Source organism: Miniopterus schreibersii, assembly GCF_964146895.1.
Source record: "Miniopterus schreibersii genome assembly, contig: HAP1_SCAFFOLD_130, whole genome shotgun sequence".
Classification (NCBI taxonomy): domain Eukaryota; kingdom Metazoa; phylum Chordata; class Mammalia; order Chiroptera; family Miniopteridae; genus Miniopterus; species Miniopterus schreibersii.
Genome location: NW_027669775.1, coordinates 10,147 through 29,593, shown reverse-complemented (window position 1 = coordinate 29,593; position 19,447 = coordinate 10,147). Strand labels below are relative to the sequence as shown.

The following is a 19,447-nucleotide window of genomic DNA, read 5'->3' as shown; positions in this document are numbered from 1 at the left end:
AGCGAGGCTCTGTGGTGATGGGATTTTGGGCTGAGGGGCAGGGAAGGGCGTCAGGCCTCTGGCAGAGATAAGTCCGGACATTGGCCGTTTGTCCCATGGGGTCATGGCCCTGCCTCTCTCTCTGTGTGGCCCCCAAGCCAGGAGGCAGCTGCTTCTGTGGGTGAGGGTGACCTGAGAATGTTGGGGTACACTCGGGATGAGGGTGACCTGAAATGACCCCAAGGGCTGCCAAAGACGCAATCAACTTCCCCAGAGCCACGCAGGCCACCCTGGGGGCTACACAGGTCATGCCCAGACCCACCCACATGAGGAGGGGCAGAGCATGGAGATGAGGTGAGGAGGTGCCAGTTGGGAGGGAGGCAAGGTGGCAGGCGGAGCCCAGGTGGCTTTCCTCACCACCCAAGCCCCCTCTCCTGCCCAGCTCAGGGACTTTGCATCTGCCACTCCCTCCAGCACCTCCTTTTTGCCACTTAGGAATCAGCTCACAGGTCACCTCCCCCCGGGGGCCGACTGGATCAGCGGAGGCCTGTGCCTTCTTCAGGCACCCTTGACTTCCCTGGTTGTTGATTTTGCCAACCGCCTTCCCCCACTCCCAGCGTCGGCTTTGAGAGGCCAGGGACTTGGTGGTGAGCAGAGCTGGCTCCGGGCTCAGCCCTGGGCAGACCCCAGCCTCTGCGTGTGCCTGTCCCGACTCCCCAAGCAGCCCTGCGGGCTTGGTTCTGACATTACCCTGTTTTACAGACAGAACTGGACCCCGAGCCCTGCTTGCAATCCTGGGAAAGCACTAAGGCAACCCTCCCGGGAAGGGAACAGCGACAGGAATGGGTGGTGTCACAGAGACCTGTTCTCCCTGGCCCTGCACCCTGGGTCTCATGGGAGCCCCGGGTCCCTTCCAGGGTGGGATTTAGAGCCATAACGTTAATTATGATGCGTGATTCTCACCGTAATTAAACTGATTCATTCCCAACAATCAAGGCTACACTGCATAATATATTTAATTAGCCAGATTTCCCGTGCATGTTGGTCGGACAGAACTGGCAAGTTCTCTATGTAATACACTTAATTCTGGGATAAATCATTGTTTGGAAAGACTCACGCTCAGCCACCCCACCCAGGGGAGCAGGGGGGCAGGGACGCTGGGGGAGGGCACTGGCATTGTGGCCCCTGCTGCAGTGGTGGCTTTTCCCAGGAGTATATCTTTCCTGGTGTGGGGGGAGGCCAGTGAGTTTGGCTAGGACAGGGGAGGGGATGCTGGTGGCAGGCATCTCCCCACATTGCACCCGGCACCCCCACTGTGGGCTCTGGCCTGGACCCCAGGGGTGAGGGTGCTTGCTGCTGCCCTCGAGGCCTGAAAGGAACAGTGTCACCCCCTCAGCAGGCTCGCCGTCCCATCCTGTTCCACGAGGACATGGTTCCGTTGTCCTTCCCCTGGAACAGGCCCTCTACCCTGGTGACTGCCAGAGGGATGTTCACGACTTTGGTGTTTCAACTAAAGGCAGGTGTCGGCAGGATCTCCTGGTGGCTGGGGGGTGAGGGGGCACCTGGGGGCAGACAGCACCAGCTCCAGGGACAGCTGGGTGTGAGGTCCCCTGTCCCAGCCTACTCTGTGCCCCCAGTTCAATGCTGCAGCCCAGGCCTGGCTGCCCAACTCTCCCAGGCACTCCGGGCTCTGGCCAGTAGGCCTGCCCCCCACACCCTTCCCCAGGCGGGGCCAGGAGCCTGCCCTTTTAGGTGCTCATGTCCCCATCTGAGCTCCGTGAGGAAGAGGCAGCCACCAGAACCAGCACAGCGTCAGTGACTAAAAGCACAGCCAGGGATGGAAGAGGCCGTCCCCAGGCCCAGCTCGTCCCTCAGTGGGACCCTGGGACAGGAGCCTCCTGTGTGGCTTCCCCTTGACCGCCTGCCCACCCCAGGATCCAGTTACCATGGGCATCGCCATCTGCCACCCACGGGGCTGGGCCTCCTGCATAATTCAGGCGCCTTGGAGAGGCCCCAGCAAGCGGTTTTGAAAAGGCCTGGCTGGCCCGATCGGATGTCGCGACATCGGACACGCGATGAACAGGACACGTGTCCTTTAACCCTGGCTGGGCTACGGTGACAGGAGGGGCAGGGAGCAGCGTGGGTGGTCTCCTCCCCAGGCGTGGGGGTCCTGTTGGCCCGAGACACAGCCCTGGGGTCAGGTTGCTCAGAGGGTGTGTGGCAGTGGGATCGGATCCCAGTCCCTCACCAACCACGTGGCCTCAGTTTCCTCATCATTGAAAAGACTCAGGACAGTGCCTGATGCTCAGGATTGGAGGGTTGTGGGGATGATGACAGAGTGAGGGGGCCCCAAGGCCCCCAGCAGCCAAGGCCCCTGGCGGCCAGCAGCCTGGAGTCCTGGAGACCGGGGCTGGCCCTGCGGCCCCACCGCCCCTCCCCACGCGGTGCCCTCTCACTGGGAAACTGGAGAGCGGCTCTGCCTCTCAGGTGTGACTCTGGGATATCTCAGGCCCAAGTCTCAGCATCTAGAACTCACGACCACCCCACATGGTCACGCAGCATCTCCAAAGGAACCTCTTGTTGTAGCCAAGGCCTGTGGGTCACTGGAAGCCCGGGCTGTGTGATATCAGAAAACATAAGAGCTTCTGGCGGGGAGGGAGGGGCTCACCAAGGGCCCAGGGACTCTCCCAGGCCACCCAGGGCTTGGGTGGCTGTTCCCAGGATTCTGACCTTGTCCTTCTGTGGCTGGGCTCAGCCCTCCCAGCACCTCTCTTCGTCAAGTGGGCACCTGCAGAGCAGGTAACCTGAGCCTGCTCCTCTGCTGCTTTTTTAAGAAAAGGGGGATCCGTCCCTTAAATAATTGATGAGGAGCATTAACAATCGACCCGGAGAACATCTGGCAGGTGGAGGGCTTGCACCAGCACCACCGTCGGCAGCATCAGGTTAAACTGACTCAGGTGCAGGCTGTGGGAGGGAGGGGCCTCCGCAGGGCGGCGGAGCCTGGGGCAGGTGTTCTCAGCTCCCGGCTGCTGGCTGGTTCCAAGATGCTCAGACAGGCAGACACACAGGTCACACACATCAAGCGTGTCCACATGCACACTCCACATGCGTGAGTGCTTGCACAGGCACCCCCACATCACATGTACCTGCACACACCACACACACATTCACATTCCCTTCCATGAGGGACCTGCCACTTCCGCCCTGACTCTGGGGACCTCAGGGACCTCTTCTAGTGCTTCCTTCTCCCACCCATCCTGTCCAGGCCCTCACCTCATGCAGGAGCAGCGGCTGGCAGATCTAGGGGTGGCCTCTCTCCTGACAACGCCCAGTGGGCTGTATTCTCTGAGGTGGAGGGAGCAGTGGTAGGGGCCCCCAGCCCATCAAAGAGGGAAGACAGGACCTCGTGGCAACTTGGGCTGAGGGCATTGGTGCCTGAGTGTCCCCAGGAGCCTCCCGTGTCCACATCCACACTCAGGGCCGGGGTGGCTGGGTGCTGGGGTCCAGTAGAGGCACAGAGAGCTCCTGTAACAGGGTTGCCTGTTCATGTCCCGCTGCTCATCCCAAGGGCAACATCCCTAGGACCCTTCTTCCTGGGAGCCTCAGATCAGTCCCCCAGACCCTGTCCAGTGACCAAACCTAGCAGGAGCCCCCTCCTCCCTGGACATCCCCATCCTCGGCGCCCTGGTCAGCCTCCGAGGTCACTGAGGGCAGAGGCCGCCCGGGACACGTCGGGGCATGAATCATGTTTGAGGTTTCCAGTTTTACAACCTGGAGACGGGCTTTTAAATGGCCTCAGCAGAGGTGAGAGGTGGGGGTCTAGTTTTACGAGGGAGGCCAGGGGATCCCAGGCACGCACGCCAGCCCTCACCCCAGGACGCCCTCCCAAGCCCCCCAGGAACCTCTGGCCATGACCGATGATGCTGGGCAGCCCAGGGGACGGTTCTTCGGCTTCTAGAATAGCGATTCTGGCCTCGGTCATTGATCTCCCTGAATTTTTAAAGGAAATTTTATTTGTTGGGGTTTCTAGTCATTAGGTTAAAACCAGTAAAATAGAGCAAAATCAATACCCACAGGGCACAGCACAGCCAGCCCTTGTTATGATGTGAAGCAGACAGAATAGATTTGGGCCAGGACTCGCGTGGGGGAGGGCTGGACACATGGCGGGCAGTGGACATCCGGGAGCATCCTCCCAACCTTCAAGGGAACCTCCAGGTGAGCCTCAGAGCCCATTGTTCTCAGGCCTCCCTGCACCCTGGGGCCTCCCTGTGCCTCTCAAGCCCTCTGCACAGTTGGAGCCTCTTCAATCTCAACACCAAGTATGTTGAGCTCGAAGAAAGAAAGCCACAGGTGACTCTCAGCTCCTTAGAGAGCAGCCAGCTTTGCAGACGTGCCAACTGCACAAGCCTACATCTGCCTCTGTGTGTAGACAGAGACCTGCCATGGATGTGGCAGAAGACCTAGCTCCCTATCAGTCGCCTCAGTCTTCCTCTGGGCGCCAGCCACGTGCCAGGGCCTTGATCTACCCAGCCACCTACCCTCCCACCCATAAGTGGATGGTGCCACTGGGCTGTGACCCCAGGGAGGAGGCACCAGGCCTGGCTGCAGGAGGTCTTGACTGAGATTAAGCTTCAGAGAACGGCTATGACTACGTGGTCACTGCCTCAGAAAGCTCCAAAAGCTTCCCGTCCTGCTGGGGAAGATGGAGCTGGGCAGGGGTGAACTCCAGGTGGGGTGAGAGCCAGGGGCTCTAAAGCAAGGGTCTGTGCCAGGGTGGGGCAGAACCCAGCAGGAAGGAAAGCTGGCTCGGTCCTCTGCACCCAAAATCTCCAGAACCTTCTCCTCACCAGGAGCCACCTGTGTGCCTCAGCTAATGCGAACTGGCTGCAAACCCAGCACCTCTGGTGTCCAAGCTCAGCTCCTCAGAGGATGGAGCTGGGGGCAGGGGAGGCAGCCTGGACCAAACCTGCATTTATGATGCACACACCACACAGTCCACCCACTCGGAGTGCTCAGTTCAGCATTTTTAGTCCATTCACAGTGTGTGCAGCCATCACCAAGGCCATTTGAGAATAGTTCCATCACTTCCAAAGAAACCCTGGGAGATCCTGACACAGGCTGCAACCTGGGCAAAACTGAAGGGCATGATGCTGAGTGAAAAAGCCAGATACAAAAGGACAAATGCTATGAGATCCACTCACACACGGTCCCTGGAGCAGCCAGGTCCAGAGAGACAGGAAGTGGACAGTGGGTGGCGGACTGGGGGCGGGGTGGGAGTGAGGGTTTAATGGGGACAGAGCGTCAGTTTGGGAAGATGGAAAGTCCTGGAGATGGTGGTGGTGGCTGCCCAACAGTGTGAATGTGCCTAATGCCAGTGAGCTGTGCACTCAGACCTGGTGGAGACGGTCAGTGTCATATTATGTGTATATTTCTACCAGAATTTAAAATATGAGAAGCCTTGTACCCATTAGCTCTCCCCTGACACTCCAGCACCTCCCCTCCCCCAACCCCAACACCCTGACCTGAGTTCTGTGTCCACGGATCTGCCTGTTCTGGGCCTTGTGTCAGTGGACTCAGACACCTGTGTCTGGCTCCCCTCACTGGGCCCCACATTTTCTATGGTTGTCTGTGTTGTGGAGCTTTGTTCCTTCTGACTCTTGGATACTGGTCCACTGCAGGCATGGACCAGGTCTGCTATCTGTCCACCATCCATTGTGGACGAAGCTGCTGTGTCTTCCACTGTAGGGAGGGCGCCAGGAGTGAGGCCAGCTCAGTGTTGCAGGAACCCCCAGACTTTCCCAGCCCAGCCTCTGGGTTTTGTGTTTTTTGTTTTTTTGGTTACAGGATTTACCCTGATTAGAGAGGAGACGTTACCTCTACAGGTGTTCTCAGCCCTGGGAGGAGAGAGTCAAAGGTCTCCACTGCATATTGGGCAGGAGGCTGTCCATCCTTCTGAGGCTCTTAGTGCTGGAGGACCACGGCTCCTCCGCTGTCCTGGACCCTTAATCTCACAGGTGACCTCGAGGCAGAGACCCCTTCCCAGGGTGATGCCATTCTCGAAATGACAAGTGCAGGGTTTCAACTTGCAAACACCTGGCCATTTTTCTTGTGTCCCCTGCTTCCTGTGGCCATCAAGCCCCAGGGCAGCCACTGCCTGGCACTCTGCTCTCTGAAGAGATCCCAGCAGGGGGCATTCAAAGCATCATAGGACAGTGATGGGAGTGGGGCAGCTGTGGGGTGGGGCAGCGATGGGGCAGGGCAGCTGTGGGGGCCCCTGTCTCCAGAGCTGTGAGAGCACACTTCCCCAACCCCAGAAGCTTGTGATTTCTGTGCATCTGTCTCCATCCCCCAGAATTTGGGAGTTCACTGGATAGTGGTGTTTGGCACTTGAATTCCACAGAAAATTAAATCAATTACCGAGTCTAATGAAGAACCCCAGGTTTTAATTAAACTAGGCTTAATTAAATGGCGAGCGTGGCTCTGTCAATGCCCTGATCAGGTCCTGAGGGGATGGGAGCCTCCAAGGAGACCACGGTGGCTCTGGGGGGAGGGGATCGATGGTTCCCACATCCAAGGGTTGGTGGCAGGTGTGACAGGTGTCACTGGGCAGCTGGGCACTGCACAGGTATCCTTGCTCCAAAGCCCCAAGCCCTGCAGAGGGTCAGCAATTTCCAGCCCAGCCATCTGACAAAGGGTCCGAGGGCCCAGAGCCAGCGACCCAGCAGGTTGCTGCCAGGGCCTCCCCTCTCCTTCGCCTGGGGCAGCCAGTGGCCCTGTCTCCAGGGGTGCCATTGGCACCTTAGCTACAGTGGCAGCCTCAGGGTGCTCAGCTCAGGCTTTGCATCTAGCCCGACCTCTGAGCTCTGCCCAGAGCTCCCTGCAGGCCCTGGCAGGAAATGGATGGACCCCAAACCCTCAGACATCAGGACACTTGTGCCTCTCCCACAGATTGCCACTACTGCTTGGGCAGACTCAGTAGGATCCGTGGCCTCAGGTGGCCCCAGGGCAGCAAGCTGCCCCTCACCCCTGCACCACCAACTGGGCAGGACCGTGCAGAACTACCCAGCAGGTCGGGCGATTCCAGCTCACTGTGCTCACAACTCCAGCTGGAGCACCCATAAGAAACCCAGCTCCCTCACTGCTGGCTCTGTCCATCCAGCTGTGGGGATCCCTTCAGCAGCTGCTGAGGCCCCTTGGGTCCTGCAGGCCTCACCTGTCCCTTGCAGCTCTGCTCACTGGTCCCTTCCCCATTCTCAGGCTTATGAGCAGCCCCCGCACCCCACCAATCTGTAGCCCCAGAATCTGATGAATGTGTGTCCACGTGATGCTGTGCTGGAAGCGTTCTACCTGGGCGCTGAGAACCAAGCAGCATAATAGAAAAGAACCTTTGCTGTGATTGTCTGATCTATATTTATTTCATAACATGCAGAATTAATGATACCGGCTTTAAGGAAACCATGGCAACCGAATGCAGAGAGGCTTGTCCCAGCAAATAGATGAATTCATAAATAACCCTGAAGTGCTGATATCAACAGTTGCGGGGCCCTGCTGCAATGCTAATGCAGTGTGGACCCCCCAGAGGTGACACACCCCGGCTGTTACCTGGAGCTGGCTCAAGGTGGGTGAGTGCTTGGTGGCTGGTGGAAGGGGAGCTCTTGCAGAGCTCAGTCCGCCTGGGACAGTGTCTGCAGATAAATAACCTGGGTGGGGCTGGCTCTACTAAAGGGAAATTCCTTCCTTCATGCCTTCGCTCATCCCACGGATGGTTACTGGCCACCAAGAATGTGGGGTACAGCAGCAAGCGAGGCACGGGGCAGGGGCATCCCGGGCGCCCCCTGACCTCTGAGCGTCACCCCGCCACCTGCTCTCTGCTCGGGGCTGCCCGCTGGGCTCCGACCGCCCGGCAGACCCCCGCTCCGGAGGCCGCCGGCCCTCGGGCCTGCCCTTTCGCCGCTGGCCCTTTCGGTTGTTCAGATTCAGTCTGACCGAGTCAGGGGCCGAGACTGCGCCCAGGACGGCGAGCAGCCCGCGGGGACCCGGCCGCAGGGCCTCCAGCTCCGTCCCGCGTCGGTTGGATGAACCTTCTGCAGCCGTGGCGGGGTGACCCCCCAGTTCCTGCGGAGAACCCGCCGTCCCTCCCCACGCCCCCGACGGCGCCCTTATTTCCGCGGGCGGGGTCTCAGCTGGGGCAGCGGCAGAGTCCCGCCGCCCCGCGCCCGCCCCTGCGGAGCCGGGAAAGGGCGCGGCCGCCCCCTGGCGCCGGCGGAGGGAGCTGCTCGAGCCCCGACGACACCCTCCCCGCCCCGCACGCCGGGGCTCCGAGCCCACGCGGGAGGTGGACGCGGGCCTCCGGGGACAGGGCCTGCCTGGTGAGCTCCTGGGCCCCCGGGAGTGGGCGGGCGGGGAGCGCAACCCTCCGTGGTGTTGCCCACGCTCCCCCATATCTGTGCTGGAGGGGCCCTATGCGCAAGGGGGTGCAGGTCCCTCCTGGAATCAAAATGGGCACCCGAGGTGCTCCAAGGGAGCCTGCGCTCCCGGAGCAGTGGCACCCCAATCCGCAGCGGCGCACCCCCCAGTCTTGCTGACGTCCCTGAGCCAGGAGGAAACTGGCACAGGGAAAGGGAGCGGCCTGCCCGTGGGCCCCCGGGAGAGAGGGGAGCGGGGGTGCCCGGGGTGCTGAGCCGCCCCGCCTCCGCGCGGTCTCGGGGGGGGGGGGGGGGGGGGAGCGCTGCGGCCCGATCCTGGGCGCCCCCTGCCGGCCGCCGCGGGCACAGCCAGGCCCAGCGGGGCCGCGGGGGGCGCGGGGACCCTGGCTGGTCTCGGCGCCCACCTCGGCCCTCGGCGGGTCCTCCTGCGCGGCGGCCGCGTCACCCAGGGCGGCGGTGGTCGGTGGGGGAGCGCTCCCGCCACACTGCGCAGGCGCCAAGCTGCGCCCCGGCTCCCGGGTAAGATGCGCACCTGCCCCGGAAGGATGCGCACCTGGCGGTAAGATGCTCACGTGCCCCGGAAGGATGCGCACCTGGCGGTAAGATGCTCACGTGCCCCGGAAAGATGCGCACCTGGCGGTAAGATGCGCACCTGCCCCGGAAGGATGCGCCCCTGCCGGCGCTGACTCCGCCCACCGCCCACGGCCGCGGGAGGACCGCTGCCAGGCACTACTTCGTCTTCTGCCGCATGTGAGTGGGTGCTGGGTCCGGGCCCCTTGGTCTCCGGTTCGTGGAGCGGGCAGCCCTGAGTGAGCCCCCCGTGCTGTGAGTATCCCCTGGAATCGAGGGACCCTGACCGAGATGTGGCCTGTGAGGGGCAGGCTCTCCACTCCCCGGCTGGGCGGGCAGGGCTGCGGGAGGCCCCGGCAGACCCGCACCACGCGTGCCGCGAGCCCGCCAGCCCACCACCAGGGTCCGCGTGGAGGAGCCGGCTCTGGGCAGCCTTCAGGGCAGGCTCCATGCGGCCGAGGCATCCTGGCCGCTCCACGCAGAGACCAAGGACAGGAGGGGTGGAAGGGAGGAGGCCTTCCGCCTGCCCGAATGGCATCTCAGCACACCTGAGAGCTGTGTTCACCTGGACGTGCTCAGCGACCAGAGCGTCTACGGGTAAACCCGTTAGTTCAGCATTACTCCCCGAGTTTTTAGGCATGTGCAGCAAAAATTCAGCATTCTTTTTGGGCCACGGACCCCAGGCACACCTACCCACTGCACCATTGTAATGACAATGTCACATATTGTTTCTGTAAAGTGACATCCTTCAGATACTTGGTGGCTTTTGGACGTGCATACCCTTGACGGCCTGGGCAGTTTGATGAGCGTCCTTAAGGTGAACTCAAAGATTTGAGCCTGCTGCTTTGCATGATGGGGGGGGGGTTCTGGGTCAAGTGAATATGGAGCTATTTTTAGAGGTCACCTCAGGGCGCTTTCAGGAAGTTTCTGAGTACACAGCTCGGTGGTGTTAGGTACATTCACACTGTGTACAGCCACCACCACCATCATCTCTAGGGCTTTCCATCTTCCCAAACTGGAACTCTGCCCCCATTAAACACTCACATCCCACCCCTCCCCTCCCCCAGTCCCTGACCTCAAATGAGTGGGATCCTACAGGATTGGCCTTTTTCTGTCTGGCTCATTTGAGCATGATGCTTTCCAGGTTTACCACCTTTTACTTTGTTTTAAATAACTGGGCACCTCTGGACCAACACTCTAGGAGCAGGCTGCTCTTTTACTGAGTGGGCTTCGGTGCATTTGCTGGCTGGGGCCATCCTGCCCCTGGGTGTGGAGTTTCAAGTAAGTGGCGCCCTTCGGCTGTCACAGACCATCACCCTCTGTGCACAGCATCTGCCCGGGTGGCCTCAGGCCTTTCCTTCCAGACATGCCCTTGAGCCCCCAGAATGAGTGTCACACCACCACAGACCTCAGTGGGTGTCTGTGGAACCCACCCCTCACCGGCGATGACGGGGGCTCTCTTTCCCCAAGGCCCGGGTGCTCTTTGTGGCTTGTTTTGGAAATGACAGGAGGCATGGTTCTTTTGGCTGGCTCTCAGGAGATGATGTCTGTCCAAGGGACAGCAAGTGAGGGTCGCGGCGGCAGAACTTCAGGCAGGGAGCACCCAGCCTGGCCCCTCACCCCTCAGTTTGCTGCACAGGGGCAGCAGGGGGCTTGCCACAGCCAGTGTCAGGAGAACGAAAAAGCTAGCCCATGTTGGCCATCCAACCACAGAGACACGGACTGTGGGTGCACACGCCGTAATTTATAAGAACAGAAACTGGCACCAACATGTGTCCAGCCAGAGAGGGAGGATAAGGTGACAGAACATCGGACACTGGATGCACGTGGCCCTAAACCACAGATACATGACGAGTGGCTGCTGGCGGGAAATGTTCGTTATATGAGTCAATGTGAACCTGGTGTGCAGTGTGGTGCCTGTCTCAACAATTAAATAAATGAAAGCACTTCACCTGGCCGCTGCCTTGCTGTCCGGGGTCCTAGGGCAGAGCCTGCCTGCCCTCCAGGCCATCCCACAGAGTGCAGGGGAGGCAGAGTGTGTGCCAATGGCTGCCAAAATGTGGGGACGGGTAAAGAGGGGCCCTTAAAGCACAAACTCTTGTGTGGGTCTCGGGGCATCCGTGATCTGCTCGGGTCTTCAGCCAGTTACAGCCTGAGTCAGACAGGAAACACAATGCCCGGGTCCCCACCACAGGGACCTCCTCTCCCCACAGGCCTAGGTGCTGGGCACAGGTTCATCCCTAACCTGCCTGTGACCACCCCATCCCAAAGACGACAAAATGCAGCTTAAGTCAAAACACTCATTTAATCAAGAATCCCGGGTAGGCACTGCGGAGCTCTGAGGGGAGATGTTGGTGAGAACGGAACTATCCTGGGCACATTTCTGTTCTAATTTTTCTGGAAAAGGTGGAGGGAGCCAGAGCTACAGCTAATGTGAGCACCAGGGCTTCTGGAGCCCAACAAACCAGAGTGGGATTGGTTCTAGGTGGTGATTCCAGACCTGGCTCATCCAGGTGACACATGTGAAGTCTGAGTGTTCCCAGGACAGCAGGCTACATGGATGTGAGCCATGTGCCTGGCTAATAGATGCCACCTACATGAGACGGAAGGGCAATAGCTGCGCACTAGGAAAATGTGGGCCCCCACCTGCGACCTCCAAGGTCCTGCCCCACCCTTCCCGGGGTTGGGGTTGGGGGTGCTCTTCCCCTACTGCCTGTGGGGTGTGCCCTCCTGGCCATCTATCCATCTATCATTTCCTGCCTCCAGATCATTCCAGGCTGATTAAGTTAGCGGATGCAATCACGGTCTGAAGCAAGTTAATTGAGAGAATTTGGCCCTGACAGTTTTATGCATGTTTGATTAAGTATTATAAGGTTGGTTTTTGATTTTGCATAATTTAACTTTAAATCCTGCGCTGGGGGCCGATCATCCATTAACGACCAAAATAAACCTCTTTTAAGATGCATCTATTTATAATTTATTTCTGAGTGTAACGTCTTCCAGATTTTTTTTTTTTGGTGCTGTTGTCAAAGGGACAAATATGTTAAAAGTAACATTGTGAGCCATTGTGTTTACCCTTTAAATCTTCCCCAATGTATACAATTCATTAAAAGTTTTGAAAGAGGTACAGGTTTGCATTTATATTGCAACAAGTGATATATAAATGCGTATGTTTGTCTTCCGAGCATGCAGTAAAATACATCCGCCTGGCCAGGTTCCTGGAGCCAGACAGATCGCCCATGCCGGGTGATGACAGCTTGGCCACAGATCTTCCCTCCTGTCAGCACTGCTGGCTCAGTCACCAGGAGGATGGGTTGTGTCTTCTGTGAAATTAGCACAGGGGGAAACAGACCTGGGCACCTGGGTAGCTGAAAGGGACCAGACCTAGGTGAGCGCTAACCTTGAAGGCTGGGTCTGGGTTTTAGGAGGACACATCCATTGAATGGCCAAGGGCCTGCTGCCCAAGAGGAGGTCAGAGCCACCAAGAAGATGGGCTGTGTGGCCTCCTCCTTGTCACTGTGCAAGGTGGGGCCAGGTGCTGTCCAGCTCACAGAGAAGGCAGCCCACTTGGGAAGTTAAGCAGTTTACTCAACCCAGAGCTCACCTCCTGTAGCTCAGGGGCTGGTGAGGGGCACGCTTCCAAAATGAGGCAAATCTGTAAACTGAGCTATAATCCAGATGCCCTGGACAGTCCCAGCGTCACTCACAGAGCCCACTGACCCAGGTCCCTCCCCCAGCACCCTGTGTCCTGCCCTGTGCACAGGCTGAGTGCCACGGATGTCACTGGGCGATGCCAGGCGGAGGCCTGCCGCTCTCCAGAGCCCAGGCCTCCATTGTTGTTAATCCTGACCCGAGAATACTTTTTCCACTGAATTTTAGAGAGCGTGGAAGGCGGGGGCGGAGGGCACATCGTGTGAGAGACGCAGCAGTTGGCTGCCTCCTGCGTGAGTCCCCACTGGAGGCGGGGATTGAGCCTGCACCCCCGGCACGTGCCCTTGACCAGGAACCCAACCGAGACCCTTTGGGGACCGCAGCGCCGTTGATGAGACAGCGCCTCTGCGCCCCAAGTGGAGGGAGCTGGGGCGCTGGACACAACGAGGAAACGCGCCTTTAAGGCCAAACTCCCCTGAAAGGTCAGAGTAGAGGTTTCCGGACCTGCGGGCCAGTGGGTCTCTGTTTTGGGGGCGACTCAGCTCAGCCCTGGCAGCTCGAAAGCATCCACAGACCACTGGGGAGCGGTGGGATTTTGCCCCGGGCGCGCTACTTCACCCCTGAACCCCGAGCCCCCCGCGGTCCTCCCGGTTCCCGGCGGCCGGCGCTGCGGCACTGCCTGCACCGCCCCAGCAGGTGGCGCCAGACCACCGCCCGCAGGTCGGCCTCTGGGGGAGACCCCGGCGGGCCTGGGGCTGACCCGGGGCAGGGGAGGCGGGACGGGGAGAGCAGGTGGGAGCCCCAGGACGTGTCGGGCCCCCCAGCCCTGCCACTGAGCTCGCCCGGAGGACTCAGCCCGGTCACGGCGCCTCTGCAGTGTGTGGTCAGAAGTATTATTTTGTGAAGCTTCCGGAGCTGTTTAAACACGGGGACGTGTGGACGGGGTGGCGAGGTAGAAATACGTCTTGCCGTGGTAAGAAAACTGAGCTGGCGGGAGAGACGGGTCCATGAGGGACTCTGCAGCTTTGGGGGTGGAGAAAGGGTAGGGTTCACAGTTAGAATCCCCCTCCGAGGGCCAGGGAAGGGGTCGCACCCGGTTGGAGGCGGTGGTTTCCCAGAAAAGGGGACATTTGATCCAGGTTTTGAAGGTTGAGTAGGAGCTCGGCAGGTGGTGGAGTGATAGAGGGGCAGTAAAAGCAAGTATGCTGGGGCATGTCATGAACTAGAGCCATGGGGCTTCCTCCAGAGCTGAGGGGGGTCCTGGGGCATCCCTAGGGGAGAGAGCTGGGCGGGCGCCGGAGAGGAAAACCAACACTGGCAGGTGGGGGGCGGAGCAGGGGGCCAGTGCGGAGACGATGCGCCCTAAGAAACGCTCCTCAGTACACCCCCCTCCTCTCGCTGCTTCACAGCTGCTCTGGAAACTTGTCAAAACTCGGGGCCTCGGGCCTCCTCGCCCCCCCCCCCGCCCTCTCCGTCTGACCCCGCCACACCCCGCTCACCAGCACGGCGGGAGCTGAAGGGTCAGGACCACTCGCGCCAACAATACTGGGTCCTTCCTACAGGCAGGGACTGGGCGTGAGCGGGTTGGGGTCCGGACTCAACTAGGTGACAAGCGGGCACTTGGCTGCTGCGGGTGGGGACGGACAGCCGCTTCCTCCTGGGTGCAACTTGCAGCCTCCGAACTGGGCGGAATTCAGGCGAAGGCCCGGTGCTGGCTACATCCAAGGAGAAGCGCCTCCCTCCCCGACACCTCGTGGGATTAAAATACTTTTAAAACGTCGGCATCAAGACCCTCACGCTCCTGGGAGAGGGCGACTCCGGAGCGCGCGGGTGTCCGCCCTCCCGCCCCTCCTACCCGCCTCCGGCTCCGGCCTGGGGCCGGGTCCCTGCGCCCCGCGGACCCCGCCCCCTCCAGGTGCGGGCGGAGCCGCGCCACCCTCCGCCCCGCCCACGGGGGCGCGCGCCTGCGCACTGCCAACCGCTCGGGTAGCAGCGGCGCGTGCGCGGAGGAGCTGCCGGGGGACGGCACCCACAGACCCACTATCTGCGCCCGCGCAGCACCGGCCCAGGCGCCAGCGGCGCCCGCGGAGCGGTGTCGTCAATGGTAACGTCGTGGGGCGCGCGCGCGCACGCACTCACGCACGCACGCACGCACGCACGCACGCCCTGGGCAAGCGTCGAGTTTCGGGCGCTCAGAGTCGACCCCGAACTGGGGGGAGGGAGGCGCTCTCGGAGCCGGAGTGGGCGGAGGTCGAGGCAAGTCCTACGGCGGCCGCGGAGGACGGCGCTACGGCTCCCACGCGGGGCCAAACGCCGCCGGCCGTCGGGCGCGGGAGCCCCTGGCCCTTCGGGGCGGGTGGGGACGCGTGAGGCCCCCGGCCCCGCAGCCACCGCGCCGTGGGCACCATGCGGCCGCCCTGCTCCTGGAGCCCCGAGGGACAGGGGGGCCCGCAGGCCGGGACGCGGGCGCGGAGAGGGCACCCGGTGAGCGAGCGGGCGGGGGTGTCCCGGGCGTCTCCAGGGCAACGCTCGGGCGGCTCCCGGGGGGCCCGGCCGGTCGGTCCTGCCCTCGCGGCCGCCGGTGCCCCCGGAGGCAAGAGGGCAGAGCCGCCTGGAGCCGGGGCCTGTTGCTCCGAGACTCGGTGCCACCGGCCGGCTGAGCTCCCCGGCGAGATGGGGCCGGGGCCCGGGGCGGTCGCGAGATGGAGCCGCTCCGGGTCGGGCGCGGGCCTCCGCCGCCTGCCGACCTCCGGGCCGGTGGCGCGGACATGTTCGGGCACCAGGAGCCGCTTTGCCCGGGGCCAGGCGGTGACCGGAGGTTGCCCGCGTCCGCAGCGTGGAGGGAGTGAGGCGCGGCCGCGAGTGACCCTCCAGACGGAGCTGGGCCGAGGCCGGGCGGAGCAGCTGAGGACAGGCGGCTGCCGTTAGACCCGGTTCTGGCCAAACCCCGGGAAGGGCTGGGCCTGTGGGCGAGGGAGGGGTGGACGCCGGCCTCCCCCCTCCTCCGCCTCTGGCCGGACCAGCACTCGGGCGGCCATTTGCCGCGACCGCGGCTGGAGAGGGAGCCTGGGAGGTCCCCGCGGCAGGGCTGCGGCCGACACCCGCTGACGGGAGGCAGGCGCCGAGCGCCCCGCACACCCTCCGCCCTCCGGCCCTTTGTGCCTCCGCGGCCCCAGGCAGCCCTCGCTGCTGCTGCTCCGCTGGCGCCGGCCCGCAGGCCCGGCCCCTCCGTGACCCACCTGCCGCCGCGGTCCTCCGCCCAGCCGAGCGCGGGGCCCGCGGCGGTGGCGCCCGCCCCCCGCCGCACCCTAGAGCCAGCGCCGGGGCGTCCCGTTTCGCAGAGCTCTGGGTGTCGAGTTGCTGAAGTGGACTCCGTGTGGTCCCCGTGGGCACCCGCCCTGGCCCTGCCGTGGGTGCCATCGAGGGACTTTTAGAGGCCCTGCATAGAGGGGCTCAGATAAAAGCGAGGGGTGAGCGCAGTGACGCGGCCCGGCCAGGCCCGCGGAGGGCGAGGTGAGCAGGGCCCCTGCCGGCCCCCTCGGTTCCAGCCTGGCTGCGTCCAGGGGCCCCGGCCCGGCCCGCCTCCCAGCCACTGGCGGAATTAGCGCTTTTGGTTTCTTTGGAGTGCCCTCGTTAGCGCCTGCGGCAGACCCGCCATCCCGGGCTCGGTTTCGCGCGGCGCGGGGGGCTGACCCGGCTCCTCTGCTTGTCCCCCTGCAGGCCCAGGCCTCCCCCGGGGCTCAGCGGCGGGCTCCCAGGCCGAGGCGCCCATGACGCGGACCAGCGCCCGGACCCCGCCTCTGCCGCGAGCTAGCGCCCGGGCCCCGATGCCGGTCATGCCCATCCCGCGGCGGGTGCGCTCCTTCCACGGCCCGCACACCACCTGCCTGCACGCGGCCTGCGGGCCCGCGCGCACCTCGCGCCTGGCGCGCACCAAGTACAACAACTTCGACGTGTACGTGCGCGCGCGCTGGCTCTACGGCTTCATCCGCTTCCTGCTCTACTTCAGCTGCAGCCTGTTCACGGCCGCGCTGTGGGGCGCGCTGGCCGCGCTCTTCTGCCTGCAGTACCTGGGCGTGCGCGCGCTGCTGCGCTTCCAGCTCAAGCTGTCGGTGCTGCTGCTGCTGCTGGGCCGCCGGCGCGTGGACTTCCGCCTGCTCAACGAGCTGCTGGTCTACGGCATCCACGTGACCATGCTGCTGGTCGGGGGCCTGGGCTGGTGCTTCATGGTCTTCGTGGACATGTGAGCGCCGGTCTGCGCCGGGCTTGGTTGCTGCCACCCGCGGGCCGATGCCGGCGGCCGGGCGTCTTGGCGGGTAGGTCAGGGCCTTGTCCTTCACGCTCCATCCCACAGCCAGGTCCCTGTCCGGGAGAGCGAGGGGCTGAGACTGACGTCGACGGGACACCGCGCCCTCCAGCCTGGGGGTTTTCTCCTCACCCTGCGTGTGCGTTCAGGTGCGGTCACCCCTTGGCCATCGCCCTGTGGTTCCAGCCCATGCTTTTCCAGCCCTGTCGTGGGCTGGCCATCGGTCCAGTCTGTACTTGGAGAGCCTCTGTGTCCCTGTCCGTTCTCCAGGACACTGGCATCACCCGTGGTGTAGGGGGTCCCCCCAAGGGATGTGTTGCCCAGGAGCAAATCTGGAGGGGGCTCCTCCTGGCTGCGCACCCCTGGCCCCTGACCCAGCCTTAGGGAAGCATCAGGCTCCACTCACCACACTGCCACAAAGCTGTCCACTCTGCCCTGGGCCACCCGGTCTGGCACAGCCCACAGACCCTCATCCGCCTGGCACCCTGGGATGTGTTAGGGTCTTGAGTCCCGGGCCAGTCTTCAGGGTCACCTTGGTTTGTGCAGGCACAGTCCAGCAGGGAGTCACGGCCTGGACAGGGCCATAGATCAGGGGCCTGGCCCAGGGCAGACCCTCCTTCCTCCTGGGCAGGTCTGTGGGGAATGTCAAGCCTCTTCACATGTGGATTTCTGGGGAGGCAGCTCAATCTCTCTCTGGCTTTGGGGGTGCTTTTAGTTTCTCTTTGAGAGGACACCCAGAATTGAGACTTATGTGTCTGGAACAGATGTTGAAGGTCTGGAGAGGCGCTCTGATTGTGCACATGAAACATGGGCCCGCCCTTTGTTTAAAAGCACCTCTTAGAGTCAAAGGCGTGGCACAGGACTAGATCTCCAGGCCAGGGACTTGGTTGTCCCTTTGTTCCTGCCTCAGGGGCCATTAGAGCAGCTAGGGGGTAAAAAGCAAAAGTGAATGTCGACAGGGACTGTGGCCAGGAAAGAACAAAGGGCCGGTGGTCCTGGGGGACTATTGGTCACAGAGAACACATTCCAGAGGGCCAGCGTCTTGTCCAGACCCCTTGCTCTGGCCTTCTGCAGCAGGGGGACAGGGTGGCCGTGTTATTTAATGGCCGCCAGGGGCCTCCTCTGCAAGTGAGAGGGCGCTCTGAGTAATTATGCTCAGACAACAGGCAGAGACAGGACAGGACGTGGGGCCGATGCTGCTTTGCCCCAAGTTGCCCCCACACCCTCTGGTTGTGGGTAGTTGCCCCTTTGACCCTGCCTGGCCGCAGGCCAGTGGCCAAGGGGACTGTCATGACAGTTGTGTGCCACTGGAAGAAAACCCAAATCAGGTAGAGAAAGCAAAAAGCACTTGGCTATAACCGAGCCCTTCAGTCTGTAGCCAGCTCTGGACGATTGTCAGCCCCAGGTTGATGGGAAGGCTCCTTGAAGGGAGGTGCTCAAGGAGCTGACCCGAGGAGCCCCAATCCTCAGCGCTACAGAGAATCTTTTGCACTAAATCATGCTGTTTCCTAAAAGCTTTGTTTTGTGTTAATTAACTCACCTGGCTCAGACCCTTTGAAGCCTCCTGACTGAGGTGGGCGGAGTCCACACCTTAGGGGTGGCGGGGGAGGGGGTCTGGCCGTGGGTCGCCTGGAATGTCTGCGTGGCAGTACTGGGAGTTGTTGACACGCTCAACATGTAGCTGCTCGGGGTCTTGAGTGCCTGTGAACTTCTTTATGAAAAGAGCCACCTGCATTAAACTTATTTTTTTAATGTGTTGACGGAGTGATTGCGGGCTCAAAAAGTTTATTTCTTTAAAGAATATTAACAGCCAAAACCAAGTAAAATTGGGCATGTTTTATGCAGTCATTTGCAATGCTGGGAATGGGGTAAGGGTTATGGGCTGCAGGGGGCTCCTTTGACCTTGGCCAGGGGTTCTGCCATGGGAGCCTGCCCCGCAGCTTTGCTGGAGATGCACTGAGATTTGTCAGCTGCCCGAGTGGGCCTGACGGGGTCACCAGGGCAGGATTCCACCAGCAGATGAGTAAGATGGGGGTGCCCTCATGGACTGGGGAGTGGGAAGATCTGGACCTATAGTGGGCTCTCACTTTAGGGAAACTCACATGTGCAGGGAAAAGAGGCAGGAAACCAAAGTCACAATTTTTTTAAAAATTTATTGGGATGACATTGGTTAATAAAATTATACAGGTTTCAGGTGTACGGTTCTAGAATATGTCATCTGTCTATTGTGTTGTGTGTTCACCACCCCAAGTCAAGTCTTCCATCACCATTGATCCCCCTAACCCTCCTTTACTTGCCCCACCCTGTTTCCCTCTCGTAGTCCCCACATAGTTGCCTGTGTCTATGAGGCTTTTTCAGAGTTACAGTTCTCACTTAACCAGAAAGCAGTTTGAAACATGAGAGACACATGATTCCTTAGAAAATATTTTGTGAAGGTTTCCCTGGCTTCTGTGCAGGGGACTATGCGATGACGAGATGATGTCCTTCAGAATAGCCCCAGTGGCCAGAGAGTGAC

General features: G+C 61.3%; 1 protein-coding gene across 2 annotated transcripts; it reads left to right on the top strand.

The window, feature by feature from the left end:
• Positions 1-14,629: 14,629 nt before the first annotated feature.
• Positions 14,630-18,692, top strand: TMEM250 (transmembrane protein 250). 2 transcript variants are annotated; one of them, XM_081163010.1, is made up of 2 exons: positions 14,630-14,730; positions 16,347-18,692. In XM_081163010.1, the coding sequence occupies exon 2, from the start codon at positions 16,397-16,399 to the stop codon at positions 16,871-16,873; it is 477 nt and encodes a 158-aa protein (XP_081019136.1). In that variant the 5' UTR covers positions 14,630-14,730; positions 16,347-16,396; the 3' UTR covers positions 16,874-18,692. The 2 variants fall into 2 exon arrangements, with proteins under 2 accessions (XP_081019136.1, XP_081019137.1); XM_081163011.1 differs by lacking the exon at positions 14,630-14,730 and adding an exon at positions 14,812-15,110.
• The last annotated feature ends 755 nt before the right edge of the window (positions 18,693-19,447 follow it).

What these genes read in the sequence shown, in the direction of transcription:
- TMEM250 (XM_081163010.1), top strand. Translation starts at nt 16,397, where the DNA reads ATGACGCGGACCAGCGCCCGGACCCCGCCTCTGCCGCGAGCTAGCGCC.